The sequence below is a fragment of the Bubalus kerabau genome, chromosome 21 (genome assembly GCF_029407905.1).
Source record: "Bubalus kerabau isolate K-KA32 ecotype Philippines breed swamp buffalo chromosome 21, PCC_UOA_SB_1v2, whole genome shotgun sequence".
NCBI lineage: Eukaryota > Metazoa > Chordata > Mammalia > Artiodactyla > Bovidae > Bubalus > Bubalus kerabau.
This window is the reverse complement of record NC_073644.1, coordinates 44,571,591-44,592,218: the sequence shown is the minus strand read 5'-3', so window position 1 is coordinate 44,592,218 and position 20,628 is coordinate 44,571,591. Positions and strand designations below refer to the sequence as shown.

At 38.8% G+C, this 20,628-nt stretch overlaps 1 protein-coding gene across 2 annotated transcripts; it reads right to left on the bottom strand.

Moving 5' to 3' along the window:
- Window positions 1-1,864: 1,864 nt before the first annotated feature.
- Window positions 1,865-19,541, bottom strand: NDUFV2 (NADH:ubiquinone oxidoreductase core subunit V2). Of its 2 annotated transcripts, XM_055559105.1 has the most exons (8): window positions 19,383-19,541; window positions 15,265-15,330; window positions 13,807-13,869; window positions 13,603-13,719; window positions 11,068-11,236; window positions 9,682-9,791; window positions 7,588-7,664; window positions 1,865-2,187 (listed from the first exon to the last, which is right to left on the bottom strand). In XM_055559105.1, exons 1-8 carry the CDS (start codon window positions 19,434-19,436, stop codon window positions 2,094-2,096), a joined length of 750 nt encoding a protein of 249 aa, XP_055415080.1. In that variant the 5' UTR covers window positions 19,437-19,541; the 3' UTR covers window positions 1,865-2,093. The 2 variants fall into 2 exon arrangements, with proteins under 2 accessions (XP_055415080.1, XP_055415081.1); XM_055559106.1 differs by lacking the exon at window positions 15,265-15,330 and having other exon boundaries at window positions 19,383-19,540.
- Window positions 19,542-20,628: the final 1,087 nt, after the last annotated feature.

Sequence of the window (20,628 nt, the reverse complement as noted above, 5' to 3'; positions counted from 1 at the left end):
AACTGGTAGCCTTCCCTAGCAACATTCAGCAGCCACTCCAAAAACCACCAGAAAAGCCAGGTATGAGAATTTTTGCCCAATAGGAAGAATGACAAGTTGAATTATTTGTTGCTTTATTTTTGTAATATGAACATTTCCTCCCTAAATATCTCTTTTTGAAAAAAACAGCATAGAGCTAGGAACTGAGAAGAGGAAATGAGGGAGCAAGTCGTGTTAGATACATCAACAACGCCAGCTTCTCTTTATTGGTTTGAGAAGCAGGCTAGGCTATAGCTGTCATCTCTAGCAACCAAAAACTGGCAAGGAGTTTTGAATCAGTGTGTTCATATATCTTTGGAACCATCGTGGATTACTGTAATGAAATTTTACCTGCCAGATGTTTTTAAAAGCCTATGTGTAATTATTAAAAACCAGTGCTCTTGTGTAAAAAATTAGTACAATTTTCAAGAAGAATGGGCAAAAAAAATTTAAGCAAGATTCAACTCAAAATCCTAATACGTACTACTGTAGTGCAATGTAAGTGATGATCTAAAAGTATGTTTTGATAATGGTGTAACAGTACTCCTATAAAGACCTAAAACAAATTTTCTGTTTCTAAAATAGAACATAATAACCAATATTCTTAATACATAACTTGTTTTCTCAACCAGTATCTGAAACCTTTCCCTACTTGGGGAAAAAAAAGTCAAGAATGTTAGACAATTTTTACAATAGTAACTTTAAAGGAATTTATTTAAATTTTTCATAATTTTTAATTTTTTCTTATGTATTTTTTCATAATTTCAAATAAAAGCCTAACAGCTAACAAAGAGAAGATAGACTATTTTTTTTTTTAAAGATAAAAATAATAATAAAAGCATTCCATTGCCTATGGGAAGAAGGTCTGAGGGCTCTGGGGCAGAAAGGAGCATTTTCACTGTTATTTTTTTGTGCCTCTTGAAAAATTACTTTTGCTGTTAGCTTAGGTGAAAAATGAAAATTCGTAAAGGCAGTCTCAAAAAGTAAAATGTTCATGTTTTTAAGCATCATATACTCATCTGTCATATGACTAAGGCCAACCAGTGACTTGGAGAAATCCTGAAACAGTTGGATTATTTAGATCTACTCCTGAATTAAAGCTGGCTATTAATTTTTTATTCCAGCTTGCAAAACTCATAGCTAGTTTCCTGAACTGGATGTTATACACAAAGGGTTCTATTCTAAGTTGTAGTATGCATTCGGTTTCTAAGCTTGTAATATGCATTCAGCTGAGGAGCATATTTCCCATTCCCACTGAACTTTCAAACTTAAGTTATACTTCCAGTTCCTTCCCCTAGTTAGTTTTTGTGTACCTGCAGTGTCAGAGAAGGTAATGGCATCCCACTCCTGTACTCTTGCCTGGAAAATCCCATGGACGGAGGAGCCTGGTAGGCTGCAGTCCATGGGGTCGCTAGGAGTCGGACTGAGTGACTTCACTTTCACTTTTCACTTTCCTGCATTGGAGAAGGAAATGGCAACACACTCAAGTGTTCTTGCCTGGAGAATCCCAGGGACAGGGGAGCCTGGTGGGCTGCCATCTATGGGGTCGCACAGGGTCGGACACGACTGAAGTGACTTAGCAGCAGCAGCAGCAGTGTCAGAATAGTGAAGAATAATGTCAAAGTGTTTTGTACCTTCCTTCTTTAAAAATAATAAACAGTACATCTAAAGACAACTACCTTATCGTTGTTACACCTACAGTCTGCTTGAAGTATCATTTACCAGTTGAAATTACAGTAACTTTGTGCCACAAATATAAAAATGTTTAAAGAAAATACTAACAAATAAGGTTTATAGAGAGATCATATTAAGATTTGGCTACGGCTAAAGATGGGAGAGCAAAATATACTTGAAATTTGACAGAATTTTTATTTCACAGTACCCTAATATTGATAAAAGTGAAGAGGCAGTTGAAAATGGTGCTCTGAAGTTCTGACATGATACTTAATAGCTGTAAGTTGCTAGGTTACAAGCAAGGTGTACACAGATGGAAATGAACAAGTAATATAAAAGGTTTAGGTAGATAGGAGATTCATATTTTATTTCTCCACTGACATATTTACAGCGAATATAAATTAAAGGCCTGCTTGCACACCAAACCCAGGTCCTTTTGGTGGTTCAGTCAAAGAGGTAAGACCTCCAGCTGGCTCACAGGAGAAGCGTCCACTCCTGAAAGAAAAGTAACATTAAGCTGACTGCTAATGATTACCATTTATAATTGTTACCTCACAACAGCCCAGATAAGAAACTATTTCTCTCCCAAGAACTAGCATGGACTATTTAATCCAAACATCACTACTGCTGCAAGATTTTCACTTCCTAAATATGAAAACTGATGTATAAAATATGAAATATGAAAAATATAAAAATAATCCTAAAACTAGTTCTCACTCAGCAGTGGACATATATCAGTGGCTCATTAAATCTTTACAACAATGCCAAGAGACAAGGGACACTGGCCAGAGTGTTTTACAGACACAGAAACCAAGGCTGGGGTGAGTCAGCGTCTACCCCGAGATGAGAGCTAAGAACTCAACCCCAGAAGACGTTTTCAAAAATCATGTTTTAATAAACTAGAGCACTACATTTATTCTTTTTATATTTGAATTTTATTTTGACTTGAGATCCATTGTCACAGGGAACACATACTTAATATACTATACTTGGAAACAGAAACTGAATTCTTTGAGAGATTTGAGGGTTTGGGAGGATGTCCCTTAGAAGCAGTGAAGATGAAATTAATTTGTATTGATGTTTTTAAAGGCTAAATTATTAGTATTTTTCAACAGTAGGCTCCAGATCAGGGTGGCTACCACAGCCACAAAGAAAACATGAACAGGTCCTCCTACAGTTCTATGAAGAGAGGCAGCAAGAGGTAGATGAACCTGTCCTCTCTTCACCCCCACACATACTTTCCCAGGTGATCTTTCAGGCTCAACCTCTGTCCTGTCTGACCTCTGCTGCTAGAGCCTTGCTCAGCACCTACTCCTGTTTCACCCTCCTATTCCCTGGCTTTGTTCATTTACCTTGTTCCTGCCACAGATTTCAGCTGAAGAACTTACTCAATTAAATATTTTTATTCCCTCTGGCTTTGCCCTTCACATTCTGTCATCAATCTTACAAGTCTATTTTTAGAGCCCTAGAAAATCATTTGTTGAGGGGACAGGAAAATGACACCACAATCATTTATAAGCTCTTTCAAGATATTATATTACATAATGCAAGTAACTAGTGTAGTATAATAAAGAATACCTACAAAGTCAGAAATCAGTTAATATATCTGCATTATAGGTTTACTATGAAAACCAAATACAAAAGCAGTCACTACACTATCTGTTAGAGCCTAAAATTCAAGTTGTAGGGTAAGTGGCAAAATGCTATAAAAACAGTATTTTGCTTTGTAATTTTTTTTTAATGTTAACTGGTAGCAACCCCCTCTAGTATTCTTGCCTGGAGAGTTCCATGGACAGAAGAGGAATCTGGTGGGCTACAGTCTATGGAGTCGCAAAGAGTCAGCCACAACTGAGCAGGCACACTTGCTGCTCTTGACTACCAGTAAAACGATAAATTAATTCACTTTGAGGGACCTCTCTTTCTTCTCCTTACTATGTTCCTTCTTGTGGAAGATGTTTTCTGTACCCCAAAGAATTCTGTAAAATTTAAAATATCTTTTTAAAACTAAATATGAAGAATTCAAGTTGGATTTAAAATCAGTTTCAGATAATCCATACTAAAAAACAACCTCTATTCATCAATAATTTGAAAGCAGGGTTAGATGTTATGTTCAATACTTTAAAAACAATCCCTAGCACACAAATATTTATAAATGTCAAAAGAAGGACTATTGTATTACCATCAGTTTAGCATTTTCTTTCTAGCCATCATTTACCAAAATAAAAGCAGTTCTGAACCAGAGAGACAGTCATCTTTACCAGTTCTGGCCAGAGTATACATGATAGCAGGGCTCAAAAGTCAGTTACCACAGAACCAGTTTCGCACCTCTGTCAAATATTAAGGCAGAGCACTTTATTATAAAAATACTAATAAGTAGCCAGATTTGGGTAATTTAAATAACTATAGCTGTATTTTGATTACTGCCATTTTATTCACTTAAAAAATTTGGGGCTGCACCACGTGGCATGTGTGATCTTAGTTCCCACCCACTATGTCCCTGCAGTGGGAGCGCAGAGTCCTAACCACTGAACAGCCGGGGAATTCCCTATCTCAACTTTTTAAATAAGAGGTAATAAGAAGGAAGTAAAAATAGATTGAGAAACCAGTAATTCTAAAGCCTTTGGCTCAAATCTGGAACAATGTCAAAAACTCCCACTGAAGAACTATTTAAAATTACTGATAAGCAACATCCCTATTATTAGATGTCAAAAATGCTTAACTGTGCTACTTAGTTCCTGTTTATTAATGTTCAAATACAATGTTACAGTACCCCCTGGATTAAAAACAAACTCTAATTTTACCCCTGGTAATCTCATCCAGGGGCTTCCCTGGTGGCTCAGACTATAAAGAATCTGCCTACAGTCCAGGAGACCCAGGTTCAATCCTGGACAGAGGAGTCTGGTGGGCTACAGTCCCTGGGGTCGCAGAGTTGGACACAACTGAGCAACTAACACACACAATCTCATCCAGACTTAAACTTTAAATGCCATGTATTAATACAATAACTTGGAGAAGGCAATGGCACCCCACTCCAGTACTCTTGCCTGGAAAATCCCATGGACAGAGGAGCCTGGTAGGCTGCAGACCATGGGGTCACGAAGAGTCGCAGACGACTGAGTGACTTCACTTTCACTTTTCCCTTTCATGCATTGGAGAAGGAAATGGCAACCCACTCCAGTGTTCTTGCCTGGAGAATCCCAGGGACGGGTGAGCCTGGTGGGCCGCCGTCGATGGGGTCGCACAGAGTCGGACACGACTGAAGCGACTTAGCAGCAGCAGCAGCAATACAATAACTAACAAATCCCCAATGTGTATTTCCAGCCCTAATGTATTCCCTAAATTCCAAGCTTGTATCTACCTTTTAGTCACTCTACCATGAATGTCTAAGTAGGCATCTCAAACATGCTAAGTAGCACATCCAAAACAAAGTGACTTTTCTTTCCCAAATTTGCCCTACCTCAAATCTTCTTTAGTTAAAGGAATCAGAGGTACTCATACTAAAAAGTCAGGAAGCATTCATAATTCCTCTGTCCCACAACATCCATTAAATTTTAAACTATTTTTTACACAGCAACTAGGACGATACTTTTAACAAGATCACGCCTATCATTCCCTGCTGAAAACACTCAAAAGTTTTTTATACTGAGGATTCAACCCAAATTGCTTACCTGGGTCTCTACCTCTGACCTCTTCCACCCTTTTCCTCCCTCATCACCTCACTTCAACCATAATGTCGTCTTACCTTTCCTCCAGGACCTTAACACATCTTTCCCCTCTAAAACATTGTTCCTCCAGATTTTTACATGATTCCTTTGGGCTTATTCAGGTCATTAACTTACCACCTCAGAAAGCCCTCCCCTGACTAAATTTACCTCCAATCATTCTCCCAGCATTTATTACTCAGATATTACACCAATTAAAGGACTTCCCTGGTGGCTCAGACGGTAAGGCGTCTGCCTACAATGTGGGACTCCCGGATTCAATCCCTGGGTGGGGGAGATCCCCTGGAGAAGGGAATGGCAACCCACTCCAGTATTTTTGCCTGGAGAATCTCATGGACAGAGGAGCCTGGTGGGGTACAGTCCATGGGGTCGCAAACAGTCAGACACGACTGAGCAACTAAATTTTCACTTTACACCAGTTGTCTTCATCATTAGAATATAAAATATATGAAGACTTTACCTTGCTCATAATTTGTACGCACAACCTAAGATAGTGACTGGCACACAGCATGTATCCAGAAATATTTGTGAAACGAATGCTGAGGGAATGCAATAAAGTAGACAAAGCAAGAGAAATACTGTAATGTGAAATGACAAGAGGTTGCACTTCAGCAGCTTCCATAATGGAGACTGATTCTTCAAAGTGGAAATGTTTTATTCCTCAAAATATTTTCAGTGTAGCCCAAGAAAGTGAGGAACCAGGAAGAGAATGCCAAGCCTCTTTTAAGTAAATTCATTTCAAGTGTTGAAAGAAGGGTGTGTTTTTTAGGGGCCAGCTTGCCTTTGCTAAACTTAAGTTATCCTGAACTGACCTCTTTTTCTCATTGTATGTTAGTTGTTTAGTCATGTCCAACTCTATGTGACCCTATGACTATAGGCAACCAGGATCCTCTGTCATGGGATTCTCCAGGCAAGAATACTGGAGTAAGTTGCCATTCCCTTCTCCAGGGGATCCTCCCACCTAGGGATCAAACCCGGTTCTTCTGCATTGCAGGCAGATTCTTTACCATCTGAGCCACAAGGGAAGTCCCTTTTTCTTACTAGGTAGGGTCAGTAGTGAGCCAGAACACTGAAGGAGTACTTCCAGCAGACCACAAAACCATGCATAGCCTCTTGACCTAGTAATTCAACCTCAGAGAATTGTTGTTTACAACAAAAAGTAGGAAAATATATTTTAATACAGTGTCATAAAGGTCACATCATAGTTGTCTCAATATATCAGAATACTATATGGCCTTTAAAACCTACAACTATGTTGAGACAAGGAAAATTTTATGACATAAGCAGAAAAAAAATACAAAGGGAATATGACTATTAAACTATGCAAACATTGCTAGTATTAAGAGAATTTTAAGTAATGTGAACACTTAGATAAGGAATAGGAGTTTGTTTGGAAGCAAAAGTTCAGGGTGAAAACAGAAAGGAATAATTAGAATAACATAACCTGGATAAACAATGTTTAAGTTGAAAAAGATGTAGATATTCTAACTGATTGTAAGCACAATGTAATGGTATAATGATGTGAGGTAAGAATTGATGTAATTAGATTGCATTATTATAAGCATGATATCTGGAATAAAGATGACAGTCCCACAGTGTTCTACATGCTGAGTATGTATCTCAAATACTGTGATTAGGCCAAGTATCACATTAAGAAAGTCATCAGCCAACTAGAAGACATACAAAGGAGGGAGACCAAAACTATGCCATGTAAGGAAAAACAACAAAACAACTGTGGATATTAAGATATGAGAAAAGAGATGAGGAAGATGATATAGCTATTTTGAGTAACTAAAGATCTGTCATTTGGAAGAGGTCTAAAAATTATCCAAAAATTGTTCAAAGGAGAGAATCTTGGGACCTCTATGTGGAAAAGAGGAAGACAGACATTAAGTCAAATTCTGACAGCATGAACTTTTAAACAACAAAATAGGTTTCTATTTGTAGTAAATCTGCCTTCTTTATAAATATCCAGGTATATACCAAATGATTATCTGACAGGGTTTTAGAGAGGGTAAAAAAATCATTTCTTTAAATGACAAGTTGGTTTAGACAGCATTCAAGGCTCCTGAAAACTCCCAAAGACTTATGGTATAAAATTTTTTAAGTTTACATGAAAGACTAACTTAGGTTAAGCCATTAAAATTTATTAAAAAGACATAAAAAAAAATACCTCGGCCCAGGTTTTGGGCTTTTGCCAGCCTTCAGTTCATCAATAATTTCTTCAATATCTTTAGGTGTCAGATCCTCCTAGGAAAAAAACATAAAGCAGTCATATTAAAACTACATCCTACTACTAAAATCAGTGTGAATCCCTAGTATCAGTTTATTATTGTCTGTCCCAGCTCACGAGTTACTTACCAAGGCAGCACACCTGAGTAACTCCTAGATATAGCCTGTCCTGCCAGATGCAATCGCAGTAGGAGCTGCAGCTGAAGGGGCAGCACAGAGCAGTGCTCTGAGGGGGACAGTTCTGCATTTGAGCTCAAGTTCCAGCACTTACTAGCCAATCTTAGAGAAATTACTCAGCTTCCCCAAATTTGTTTCTTCATTTCTCAACTGACTTCAGAGTGTTTTGAGGTTTAAAAGTGAAAATACATAAAATAGAACAGTGCTTCATACAAAGCCTTGACTGTCTAATTCCTGCTTAAATTAAGATCGTCCTGATTATGAGTAAATGGCAGAAATGTAGGAAAGGGAAAGTTATTGCCATATTTTTAAAAGGTATTTTTTTTTTACATATGAGAAAGAGGGGGTAAGAAATTTGAATCACCATCATTAAAATGAAGAAAATCCCTATAGGTAATAGAAGTATCCTAGAAAGGTAAAATGCCAAAGAAGTCCAATTTCATCTTCATTTAAAATAAAATCATAGATTTCCATTTCAGGCACGGCAGGCTAGCTATCCTGACTGAATGTCCTGCTGTTAACAACTATAAATGCTGAATAAAATAAAAAACAAAAACTTTAAAATTTTATTAAGACATGGACAAGGAAAAAGTACTCAGAGGTCCAAAACTCAATGAAAACTTTAGGGAGACAAGTGGAACACCAAACAAACTTGGCTTCAGGGTGTCACAGCCTACAGGGGCAAGGTACAAAGTCACGGGCACAGGAGGGCATCCAAACCACACAGAGTGGAGACACCCAAAGGGTATATTCTCAATATAAAGGAAACCAGAAATTAAAACTGCCCCTCAAAACACCCTGCTAGTCTGGAACCTTACACTTCAGGGGAAGAAGAGGGAGGATATAAGGAGAGGAGATTTCTTTTGGGCCAGTAGTATTTCCAAGAGCAAGAGAGAAGCAACATCAACTTCTGGAAGAATCTACCTTCAACATGGGCCTAAAAGAATTTCCATAAAGAAACTTCTAAGAGTTATGAGCTAACAAAATATTATGAATGAAAACCATGATATAATTAGGGTAGCAAACAATTAAAAAAGGTAACTAGAAAATGCCACACACCTGGATATTAACACTTCTAAAAAAAAGAAGAGGTCAAAGAAATAAAATTGCAAAATTTTAAAATATTTAGAACTAAATGATAAAAATATTACTTATCAAAACTTGTGAGATCCAGCTAAAGCAATTTTTAGAGAAAGGTATGATACCATCTCTGTAAAATTTTTAAAACACACAACACAGTATGATTACCATGCCTGGATACATAGATTTTGAAAGTTTAAAAAACACATACAGGAAGAATACATACTAAATTTATGATAGTGATTATCTCTGGGAATGAAAGGAAAGGAACAGGATTTTGAATGGGGGTAAGGGAGATTTACCCTCAGGTATAGCTATTTCTATGTAATAGCAACCCACTCCAGTATTCTTGCCTGGAGAATCCCATGGACAGAGGAGCCTGGAGGGCTATAGTCCATGGGGTCAAGCACAGTACATGTATAATAACAATGATAAAAATTATAATACCTGAAGCACATGTGGCAAAATGTTATCTGTTAAGCTGTGGTGTTTATTTTTTGTATTTAAGTTTTTGTTATTTAAAAGTTTTTAAAATGTATCCTGGAGTTAAATGCAAAAATGTTTAATGATGATAACTTTTTTTTGGATGACAATTTTTGAAAAATGTTCTGGTGGACAATAATGAGGAAGCTAAAACTGACATATTTTTATTAATAATTATTTGATTTTTAATAAACTTTGAAACCACAAAAAAAACTTCAATATTTATATCAACAGGAAATCAAGTATTTTAAATATAATGTCATACAAGTTTAATTTACATTAAGTAAATACTCACATAGTAGTTGTCATTTATTTGAACCATTGGTGCATTTACACAGGCCCCTAAACATTCGACTTCTATAAGAGTGAAAAGTTTGTCAGGTGTAGTCTCTCCAACCTTTATTCCTAAAAGTGTAAATAAGCACTGTAAGGATCAGATAATATTTTAATTGCAACATAGTTTAAGGAAAAAACAAAATCAACCCATTACAGAGGCATGTAAAAAGTATTTAAGAGCACTGAATTTCTTAAACTAAACAAACTGTATAATTATTATAGAACATTCAAGGATTTCTTAAGTGGACCTGTTCCTTTTTCAAACAGTCAAATTTCAAGGGCCTTATCTCCAGTGTTTGTTGTTACATAACAGTGTATCAGACCATATAAATTTTGATCATTGATAATTAACCTACTATTGTATTGTAGCTATACAATCAGACTGGGGAAGACTCAGAAAACAGTTAATGTCAAAGATCATTAAGAATGGGAGGATAGTAAGTACTCTCAAATCTTTAGGGAAGGCATTTTGATAAAATCTGACCCGGCACGTCTACATTTTGGAAACACCTTTGTGCACTTGCACAAGTATGCACAGAGCTGCATACGTGAAAGTGCAGCTTAGTTTAACTTACATAGAAAATGAGGCAGACACACATATTATCATAGTCAAAATCAAGTGCAAAAAAGCAGACATATTACATTCAACAATGAAAATAATTAAAACAACATTAACTCTAAATCTGACATAGCCAACTGTCATCACAAATTTACCTCAGAGGTACTGTCGTCACAAAACTGTACCTCAGAGGTCGGGGGATGGAATTTTAAGCAGACTTCAGCCTCTGTTTTATATACTTTAATACTGTCCAGCTATTTTTACAACATGCAAGTACTTCATATTCAGTAACAATAAGATTAAGAAACACCTCCTTTTACTTCATTTGATAAGTATAGTGATAAATGCGACAATGGCAGTTTGCCCCTGTAGTAACATCTTCTTCCACACTTCCCTTCCTGAAGCATTCTTCCTGTTCCAAATCTTATTTGTTCCAAGTCTTGTTTGGAAGAATGAGGATAATACAGTCACTTCATGTGCCACATGCTATCACACAATGAGTGAAACTTACTTTTCTAAGCAACAAACACTTTAAAATTTTAAGAAGCTTTTAAAACATACTCAATGATTACGAAAGAAAACGTGAAAACTCAGCTTTGAGAATGAGAACTAAAGGATACAGAATAGGAAGAAATAATGGTGGGCAAACATAGTAAGACAAAAATTTACTCATTAAGTACAGATCCAGTATGATAGTGAAAGTTGGAAAATTTAGGTAGAAAGAGGTCACATTTCAAAAGACAAATCTATTTTTTATAAACATTATAAATATACTGTGCCCCATACCAAGTTTTTTCTGAATGGCTTCCAGTATGCTGTCGGAGTTTCGGAGCATGCAAGGTGTGGTAGTGCAGACTTGAATGTGATACTTTCCAACAGGCTTTCGATTATACATTGTATAAAAAGTTGCTACTTCATACACTCTCATTGGAGGTACTTGTAAAATTTCTGCAACCTAAAATATTTTAATAATACGGTTACAATGTTTATTGAGTTTTAGATATGTCATAAAAAACAATTTCAATATTGCTTCAATTTGGTAAAAACCAAAAAAGTTCTTTTTTTTTTTTTTTTTTGGTGATGGCAAGGTGTTAATTTATTTTTTTTTTAAACTTTACAATATTGTATTAGTTTTGCCAAACATCGAAATGAATCTGCCACAGGTATACCTGTGCTCCCCATCCTGAACCCTCCTCCCTCTTCCCTAAAAAAGTTCTTTAGAAGCAGAAACTACATCTGTATTTGATATCTGCGAGGCTTAAGTCCTTCAAGTCTGACACTTAAAAATCACACATATATCCAGGTCTTGACATGAAAAAAGAATTCGTTAAATGGCATTTCAAATAATGACAAATATATTAAACTTTTTCTTATCAGGGATTCTAAAGGAAATGTATTCTCAAAAGACATCTAACCCTGGGCTCACTCCTGCAGTATTAAAGTAGCTATATTGAATCTAATTCTGTGGTACTAAATCAGGCTTACACCTCTGAACCTGGGGAACTCTCTCAAAATATACAAGCTGGCATCCACTCAATGGGATAATTGTAAGGTCCTGGGGTCTAACTAAAATAGTTCTCCTGAGCTGCTGTTGTGCACCTCCCTATACCTTGGTGATGGTTAAGTAACAATGCATGGGCCTCTGGATATTGTTTTTGTTGTAAGGTTGGGCTTTTCTTGGAGGGGAAAGGGCAGTAACATTAAAACTCTCCAAGTGGAAAGAATTTTGATTCTATTCTCTGTATGCTATTTCTTCCTCTCGTGTACATACACATCCAGTTCTACATAGAATAGGACAATATTTTTAAAACATTTTCACATTGGTTTCTCATTTATTTTGCTCTGCTAAGCTTGACACTCAGCAAGACTTTCAACAAGCTTACCATTATCAAAAACATAAATTTTTCAAAAAAAAGTTATTTATGATTAGAAACACACCTAAATCATCACTAAGGAAGTTGGCTGTTATAAAAATAATGAGGAATTTAGAAATGCCCCCAAACATTTATTTATTGAAATAAAAAAGCACTTATGTTTACTAAGTATATTACTAACCAAACTTGCTTTATAACATTTTTCATAATCAAAACAAATCAACAAGGGTCCATAACACTGTTAAGAGTACCGTGCCAAGTAAATAAGAGATCAATGAACTCTTATCTAAAATTTGCATCCAGGATTCCATTAGATAAACTGAGGATATTCCTAGACTCTTAGAAAGACTCTTAAGACATTCCCCTTGTCACAATGAGAAAGTGACAAGGGGAATGAAGCACAGCAGAATCTCTGCAGAAGTCAGTCAAGTACAAACTGCACAGAATTAGAGATGAGTCAGCCCCAGCTCTACCACTTAGAAATAATAACATATTAATTGGAAGAGCTCTATCTAGTCTAGAATCATCACCACAGATGAGCAAGTCCAGAGAAAAATCAGATCTCTGAGCTCAAAGTAAAATATATTTTCCATTATATCAATGGAATAATAATCACACTGGCTTATTAGCCATGTGATTCTCATAAGAATCAAATAATATATATGGCTTTATATTATATTCATAAATGATACACTATAACATACTACCATACAAATGTAGTACATTAAAAGGATATGAATAAACTTGAAATCTGGATTACTGCTGAAAACACTATTAGGAAAAAATGAATCCTAAAATATGCGTGAATATACTAACTGTATTTAAATGGGTCACTCAAAAGATTTCCCTAGGTTGTTGATTCCAAGCTGCCATAATCAAATGGCACAAATACCATGTATTATAAGGATTTTTTTAATAAGGATTTTAATTAAAGCCTGAGGCCAAAAATGCAAAGTATTAAAAAGATTCACATTAGCTGTGAGCAGATCTTTTTCTCTGCAATTCTAGTATTTAAACAGTACATTCCTTTTCAGAATATCTTGACAGCAAATTATACATATTTGGGATCTTTTTTTCCTCTCAAAGACAGAAAAAAAGCCTCTTTCACTCTAATGCCCTTACTATTTCTTGCAAGGATAAAAAGCTCCACCCTTTCAGTTTTATGCATTATTAAAGGAACCAACAGAAACATAAATATAATTTAGGGTATGAGATATAGAAATGATTTGTTATTGTTCAGTTGCTAAGTTGTATCCAACTCTTTGCAACCCCATGAACTACAGCACACCAGGCCTCTTTGTCCCTTACTATCTCCCCGAGTTTGCCCAATCCGGGAGAACTTCAAATTCCTGGATTATGACATTAATGACCGTCAGAGAAATTTCCACATAAGGAAGTTACTATACACAACCTCTCCTCTTTTTGAACTAACACAAAAATGAAGTACCTTGTTCATAGCAGAGATGGGCAGCCATCCATTCTGTCTCTGGGCTAAATCCAGAACTGGAAGCACAGCTGCTGCCTTATGCCCTTCTGGGTAGTTTTTCACAATGGCCTCTATCCTCTGTATCAGAGAAGAAGCACTTGTTTTTATATCTCTGGAAGATACTAAATATTCTGTAAGTTAATTATAATGTTAATTCAGTCATACCTTATAGTTTTCTGGTGTGAAATCAAATGGAGTATCTGGGTTATTCTCAGGAGTATCTCTGTGCTACACAAAAGAAAAAAAACATTTCTCAAAATTATCAAAGTTCCCTGAAAAGTATGAACAACTTTGTACCTTACTACTACTGATCATTTAATTTCTTCACTTTGATTCAAACATGATATATGTCAATCTATCCTTGCTTCAAAAGCAATGGCTAAACTAATTATTAACTACACATCTGATAAGTATGATTACCAAAATAATATTAGCAGAATTAAAAAATTTAGACATTTTCAAAATCACCCTTTGTAAGTTATAAGAAGTAGCTTTAGGATCAAAAACCAAAAAAAGTGTAATGCAACTTGACGAGAGAATATGATCTTCTAACGTAGTATAATTACAAAAAATTACCGATTATTGGAAAGCCTTATGAAATTAAGACACAAAATTTTGAGCATGACAATATGTACATTTTTCCAAAAGAATGTACCAGATTATCAAAGGGACCCACTGTCTACTACAAAAGCACCATCTCTTCCCAACCAACAGAAACTAGCCCACAGATAGTTTTCCATAACAGAAACTAGCCAACAGCGAGCTTTATTTCTTCTCTAGTAAGAGCAGGCCCTTTTCAAACACTGACAAGAAATGGCATGTCAACAGGAAATCAAATGAGTCACACTGAGATTAAAACTTACATCAATTAATGTTTTGTATATATGGTGAAACAGAACTGAATCCCTTGTCAACTCTCAAAGTTCTGCTTTTTCAAGGACATGGAAAAGGAAACAAAGTTTCTTTGGACAATTATCTCAAATATTTTCAGAGGAAGACAACAAAATGGAGAGCAGGACTCTACTTATTAACAGTATGGCTAACTCATTTATTAAGATTCAGCCTTAAAATAATTCATTTTCCAAAACTATACCATCAACTGAATCATCACACAACTCCACTAAACTGCCCTTAAACACTAGACTGATTTCTGAAAAATGTACCTTGTCACAGAAAGGGCATACTTAGTCTTTCTGAATTGTGCAACCAATCAACATCTACCTGTAGTGAAACCCTGGAAACCAAAAACATAAAGGACAACTGCCAGTGTATTGGCTGTATTACTGAAATACATGAGTTTCAAGTTGGTGCCATTTTGGGATTCCCCAATTTGCAGCCTCAGAATCTTCAGTCAGCCAACATAAATGATCTTGAAAAATCCACAGTATGACAAGAAATCAGGTTAAGGCTCACGGTTATTTCACCAAGGAATAATCTAAATTCTTAATCCCAGGGTGGCCCTGGTACCAATTTAACTTGAAATGCAGTGAATTCAATTAACTATATTTAAACTCCCACAAACTCCCACTCCAGCAAACACCAAAGATGTTGCTCTTTAAGATAGCTGTATTTAACCACACTTCCAAGTCCTTTCATTCTGAAGAAATCTTAGTAATTACTTACCACAAATAAGGCTCCTCCAGCTCCATTCTGAACAGCTGTCTTATGCAGATTTCTTATATGTTTTCCCTAAAATTTTAAGCAAGTTCAGTAAATCAAATGCCTTATGAAATTTTAAGATCAGTAATTTAAAATAATAGAATCAACTTACAAAGTAAGTTGGACTTCCCTCATGGCTGAGTGGTAAAGGAAATGCAGATTCAAAGGTAAGGTTTCTACCTTGCTTGCCTACAGTAACACACAATAGTCAATCGAAAAGCCAGAACCACAAGCTATATCTCCTACGTTCTTTTGCAGGCAATTGCAGAGCTAATGTACCATTAACTTACTGCTTTTCACTTATGTCTGAATCAAACTGGATGCCAATTTTTATTCGCTATGGATCTTCATAAACATGTTTCATTCTGTAAAAATGTATTGAACGTTACCCTCTTTTCAATTCTTCACTACTTTAGAAAATCCAGCCATAAAAGTATTCGTTCAGAAAGCTGCTCATAATTGACCATACTCAATTACTTTGGAAGGAATCCATTTGATTACTCTTTTTTTTTTTCCTTTCAACATGAAGGCAAGTCCCAGTCTATCCCATGATGGGCAGCTAAAACTCCAAGAGAAAAACTACAGCCTTAATGTCTTAGGCTTCAAAATCACTGTGGACAGTGACTGCAGCCATGAAGTTAAAAGACGCCTGATGCTTGAAGAAAAGGTACAACAAACCTAGACAACATAATAAAAAGCAGAGACATCACTGCCAACAAAGGTCTATATAGTCAAAGCTATGGTTTTTCCAGTAGTCATGTACAGATATGAAAGTTGGACCACAGTGTAGGCTGAGCACCAAAGAATTGATGTTTTTAAACTGCAGTGTTGGAGAAGACGCTTGAGAGTCCCTTGGATAGCAAGGAGATCAAACCAGTCAATCCTAAAAAAAATCAACCCTGAATATTCACTGGAAGGACTGATCCTGAAGCTTAAGTTCCAATACTTCAGCCACCTGAGGCAGAGCCAACTCACTGGAAAAGCCCCTGATGCTAGGAAAGATTGAGGGCAGGAGGAGGAGGAGGTGACAGGATGAGATGGCTGAATGGCATCACCAACTCAAGAGACATGAGTTAGAGCAAGCTCCGGGAGATGGTGATGGACAGGGAAGCCTGACATGCTGTAGTCCATGGGGTCACTGAGTTGGACACAACTTAGCGACTGAACAACCACCACCACCACAGGAGGGGGATAGGCAAGTGGGAAATCCAGGAAAAGAAAAAGCCAGAAAGAAGCCTCCAGTTCTGTGACTGACTCCAGTCTAGCTACAAGAGCTGAACGGATATGTGAGCTGCTGCCCACAAGGGAGCCAGACTGCAGTCTGAGTCAAGTTAATAGCCTATCTGCAACAATAACTACAACAAAATACTCTTTGGAGGAATTTTAAAAATTCATAACCTCTATGACCATCATTCACAATATCCAGGACACAATCCAAAATTATTCAACACACAACAAAAAAGGAAACAACTCATTTTCAAGAAAAAAAGACAACCAGTGGAGATTACCAAACAATAATTTCAAAATGACTACAACAGCGCTTAAGGACATAAAAATATCTTCAATGAATGAAAAGACAGAAATAGAAACCATAAAAAAATAACCAAATGAAAATTCTAAAACTGAAAACATAATCCATGAAAATGCCACAACCCTTTCACCTCTATGAAAGTAATTAGTGGCTTGGCAGTGAGGCAGCATCAGTTGTAAAGTGATGTCAACAATAAAGAAAACGCTGGGCAATTTACTTAAGGAAAGAGGGAAATAAGTCTATTCTGAGTAGCTTTGGGCTCCATATTTCATAATTTTTAGGCAATTCTTGACAATCGTTCAGTAAGTTATTACTGCACAGAAATGAAAAATAAAGTTCAAGGAGATTAAAAATTATGGCTCAAAGTCACACAGGTGTCCTCCACTAGACACAGTACTAAATTCTGGATATTTTTAAATCAATGACAAGCTGAAAAAAGCCTGTGGCTGAAGAAATTGGCAGCTAGCTAATAAAGCTGCAATTAAACAAAATAAGCAATTTCTTTGAAAATGTAAATGATTCCTTTAAAAGTTTCTCTTCTAGGAAAGGAACTTCATTAGTTGAAACCTCTTTACTCATATATTGCTGGACTTTTGCTAGGTCATCTGATATCCCAATATTTGTAAAAGATTAGAAGGGCCTGATTATATAAATTATAGAACATCTTCACAATAGCGTATCATGCAGCATTAAAAATGACAGAATGTTTACTGACCAGGAAAGTTGCTCAAAATGTATAATGAGAAAAAACAGCCTACAAAAACAGTATGAACAGTATGATCTAATTTTTTAAAATTCTGTAAGGTCTTTTCACTGCAGACGTCAAAATATTCACGTTTTGGTAATCTCCCGTTTGATAAAACTACAGGTGATTTTTATTTTTTGAACTTAAATCTATTTGCTGTTCCTAATATTATGCTTTTCTTATTTTGTCCTTTCCACCTAGAATACCCTCTCCCTAGTCCATCTGATCCCTCCCCTAATCTATTCCTATTGCTTCTAGGAAAAATTATACCACCTTCAAACCAAACTGGGTGCTCTATTCATGAGTATCTCTAACACTGCACAGTTGATCCCTGAAGGATACTGGGGTTTAGGGGAGTATGCTAACTGGTTTTGTGAGGTTCTTTTTTTTTGGTGGAGCTGGGGGCAGGGGTGGGAATGGGGGCGGTCAGTGCTTGCTGGGGTCTCAGTTCCCTGGCCAGGGATTGAACGTGGGCCACAGGCAGCGAAAGCCTGGAATCCTAATCACTAGACCACCAGGGAACTTTCTGTGGAACTTCTAAGTAGTAGAATATACGAACGTAACAGTCAGATTCCAAATGAGGTTCCTCCATATACCCTGGTGGCTCAGTCCAGTCGGTAAACAATCTGCACGCAGAGTGGGAGACCAGGGTTCGATCCCTAGGATTGAGATCCCCTGGAGAAGGAAATGGCAACCGACTCCAGTACTCTTGCCTGGAGAATCCCATGGACAGGAGCCTGGCTGGCTACAGTCCCTGGGGTTGCAATGAGTCGGACTCGACTGAACGACTAAACCACCACATACTCTGGATCCTGCAGTAGTCTAGTATCTACTGTTGAGAAAAAAAAATACGTTTATAAAGTGGACCCGCTTAATACAAATCTGTTGGAGGATCAACTGAACCTTTACGTGTACGGTATTTACTACCTCAAGTTCCTACTGCGTAAGACTATCAACTCCACAAGAATAGGGGATGTCTAAATCCATAGCTTAACTGTAATATGGGGGAAATAACAGTATCAACCTCATAAATGAGATTTCGAGTGTGAAGAGTTAACAATGCTTGGAACACGGAAAGCAGTAGCAGAACGTTGTTCCCTGTCACCATTATTATCCCATTTTGTCACCTGGAGCCCAGCAGGTAAGAGTGCATCCTCAAGCGTTTATTGAGAGACCAAGTCTGCACACTGGAATATCCGAGGACACCAGGGACAAGCGTAGAGGCCCAAAGTCCGGAGAAGGTGCGGTGTGGCCACCAGGCGAAACCAGAACTCACTTGCGAGCTGCTGGGCTCCCCCCACGCCCAGAGCCCCGCCGGCCCCTTCCCCCGGGAACCGGCCCCACCGTCCCAAGGCCCAGCCGGGGACGCCCGGCCGTCCCCCTCCTCATCTCTGGGCGCATACTGTTCAGTGAGCACGAACGAGCGTTTCGCCCGGGGACTCAAGTGTCCTTCCCCGAGTGAGACGTGCTCGGAGGTCACGGGCGTCCGGCCCGACGGACTCGGGCGCGGAGACAACCCACTCGGCCAACCTCCCCACAGCCACCGGGGGACCACGGGACGTCCCTCCGCGGGGCGGGACACCCGCGGCCGGCCACGCAAGGATATCCTGGCGCCGCCCCCCAGCCTCACGTCCCGGGGAGGCCTCGCTCCGCCGCCCCCCGGCCTCCCCGAAGACGGTGAAGGCCGCGGTGTCCTTGCCGCCGCCCGGGACCAGTCACGGGCCCGGGCTCCCGCGTGCCCGCCGCTACAGGAGGCGCGGAGAGAGGCGGGGAGGGCGGTGTCCGCGTTCATTCGAGGCTCCTTACCCAGTGGGCGGCGAGGCCGGCCGCGCGGGCCCGTAGCGCCACGGAGAGGAACATGGCTGGCCAAACTGCGGGCCTCCGGGCCTCGCCGGGCACGGTCCCGAGAGGTCGGCACGTATGGCGTGCGCGCCCCCGTGTCCAGCCCGCGCGCCCAGGGCAGCGGGGGCGCGCGGGGGCCGCTAGGGCCAGTGGGCGGGGACTTCCGGGCCGGGGCGGGGCGGGGCCCGCTGGCGCCCGGAAAGCGATCCGGCGGGCGGTGCTTGGGCTCCACATTTTGAAAGTAGTATCCAGAAATCTGGCGCTCCGCCGATCCGGGCTTATGGGGCGAGTTTCTCTCCTGGAGCCTTAAGAGGATTTAGCTGTCTCTCTTTTGATTGTGCTTCTCTAGAAAAAGCTCCGTGGTAACCCCTATCAGTCGTGTGTTACACATTGCACAATTGAAGGCAACTGGGCTGCCTGCTCTCGGCTCCCGTTCTTCTGCTTTGAGGTGCGAGCCTTCGTGTTTAGGGGGAAATAATACAATAATAATATAGTCTAGACTTGGCTCCGGAGTCGCGGAGAGTGGGAGGTGGAAGGCAAGCTGGACGGCCCTGAGTGACGACTGCCGAGCTGCGTGGTAGTGCTCCCTGCTATTCTCGGTTTTTTGTACGTGTTAGAAATTTTCCATAATAAAACTTTCCATAAAGAAAAAAAGCCACTTCCTCCTTGCTGTTTGTCTGGTCATCTCTGGAAATTCCAGCAAATATGTGCTTGGTAACAGCTGTTCTGTGCCGAGCTCGTTTCCTGCAGTGGAGGGTTTACCCCGCCGCCTGCTTTGCTCCTGTGTCTCGCACCCACTCCCTTCCTTCTGCCCATTTTCTTCGCTGTAATAAACTTGTGAATGATTTCTGAACTTTCACATCAGAAACGGGACTTTTTAAAAACATATCCTTCATTAATTTTAAAACTCCAAAATATCCCTTTGCAACTCTATGAGTCATGTTTCACAAATGAGGGAATTCGAGTCACAGAGGGCTGCCAGCCAGTAGCTAGGAATAGACACCAAATGCCTTGGTTCCCATTCCTTTGCCTTATCTTTTATATTGGTTTGCGTCTTCTAAATTGGCTTAAGTATTTCCCTTTAAAAGGGAAAAATATTCTGGGCCTCAGTGTTGATTCAAGCTGTTTTATTATAGTGTTAGTCTCTCAGTCATGTCCAACTCTTTGTGACCACGTGGACTGTAGCCCACCAGGCTCCTCTGTCCATGGG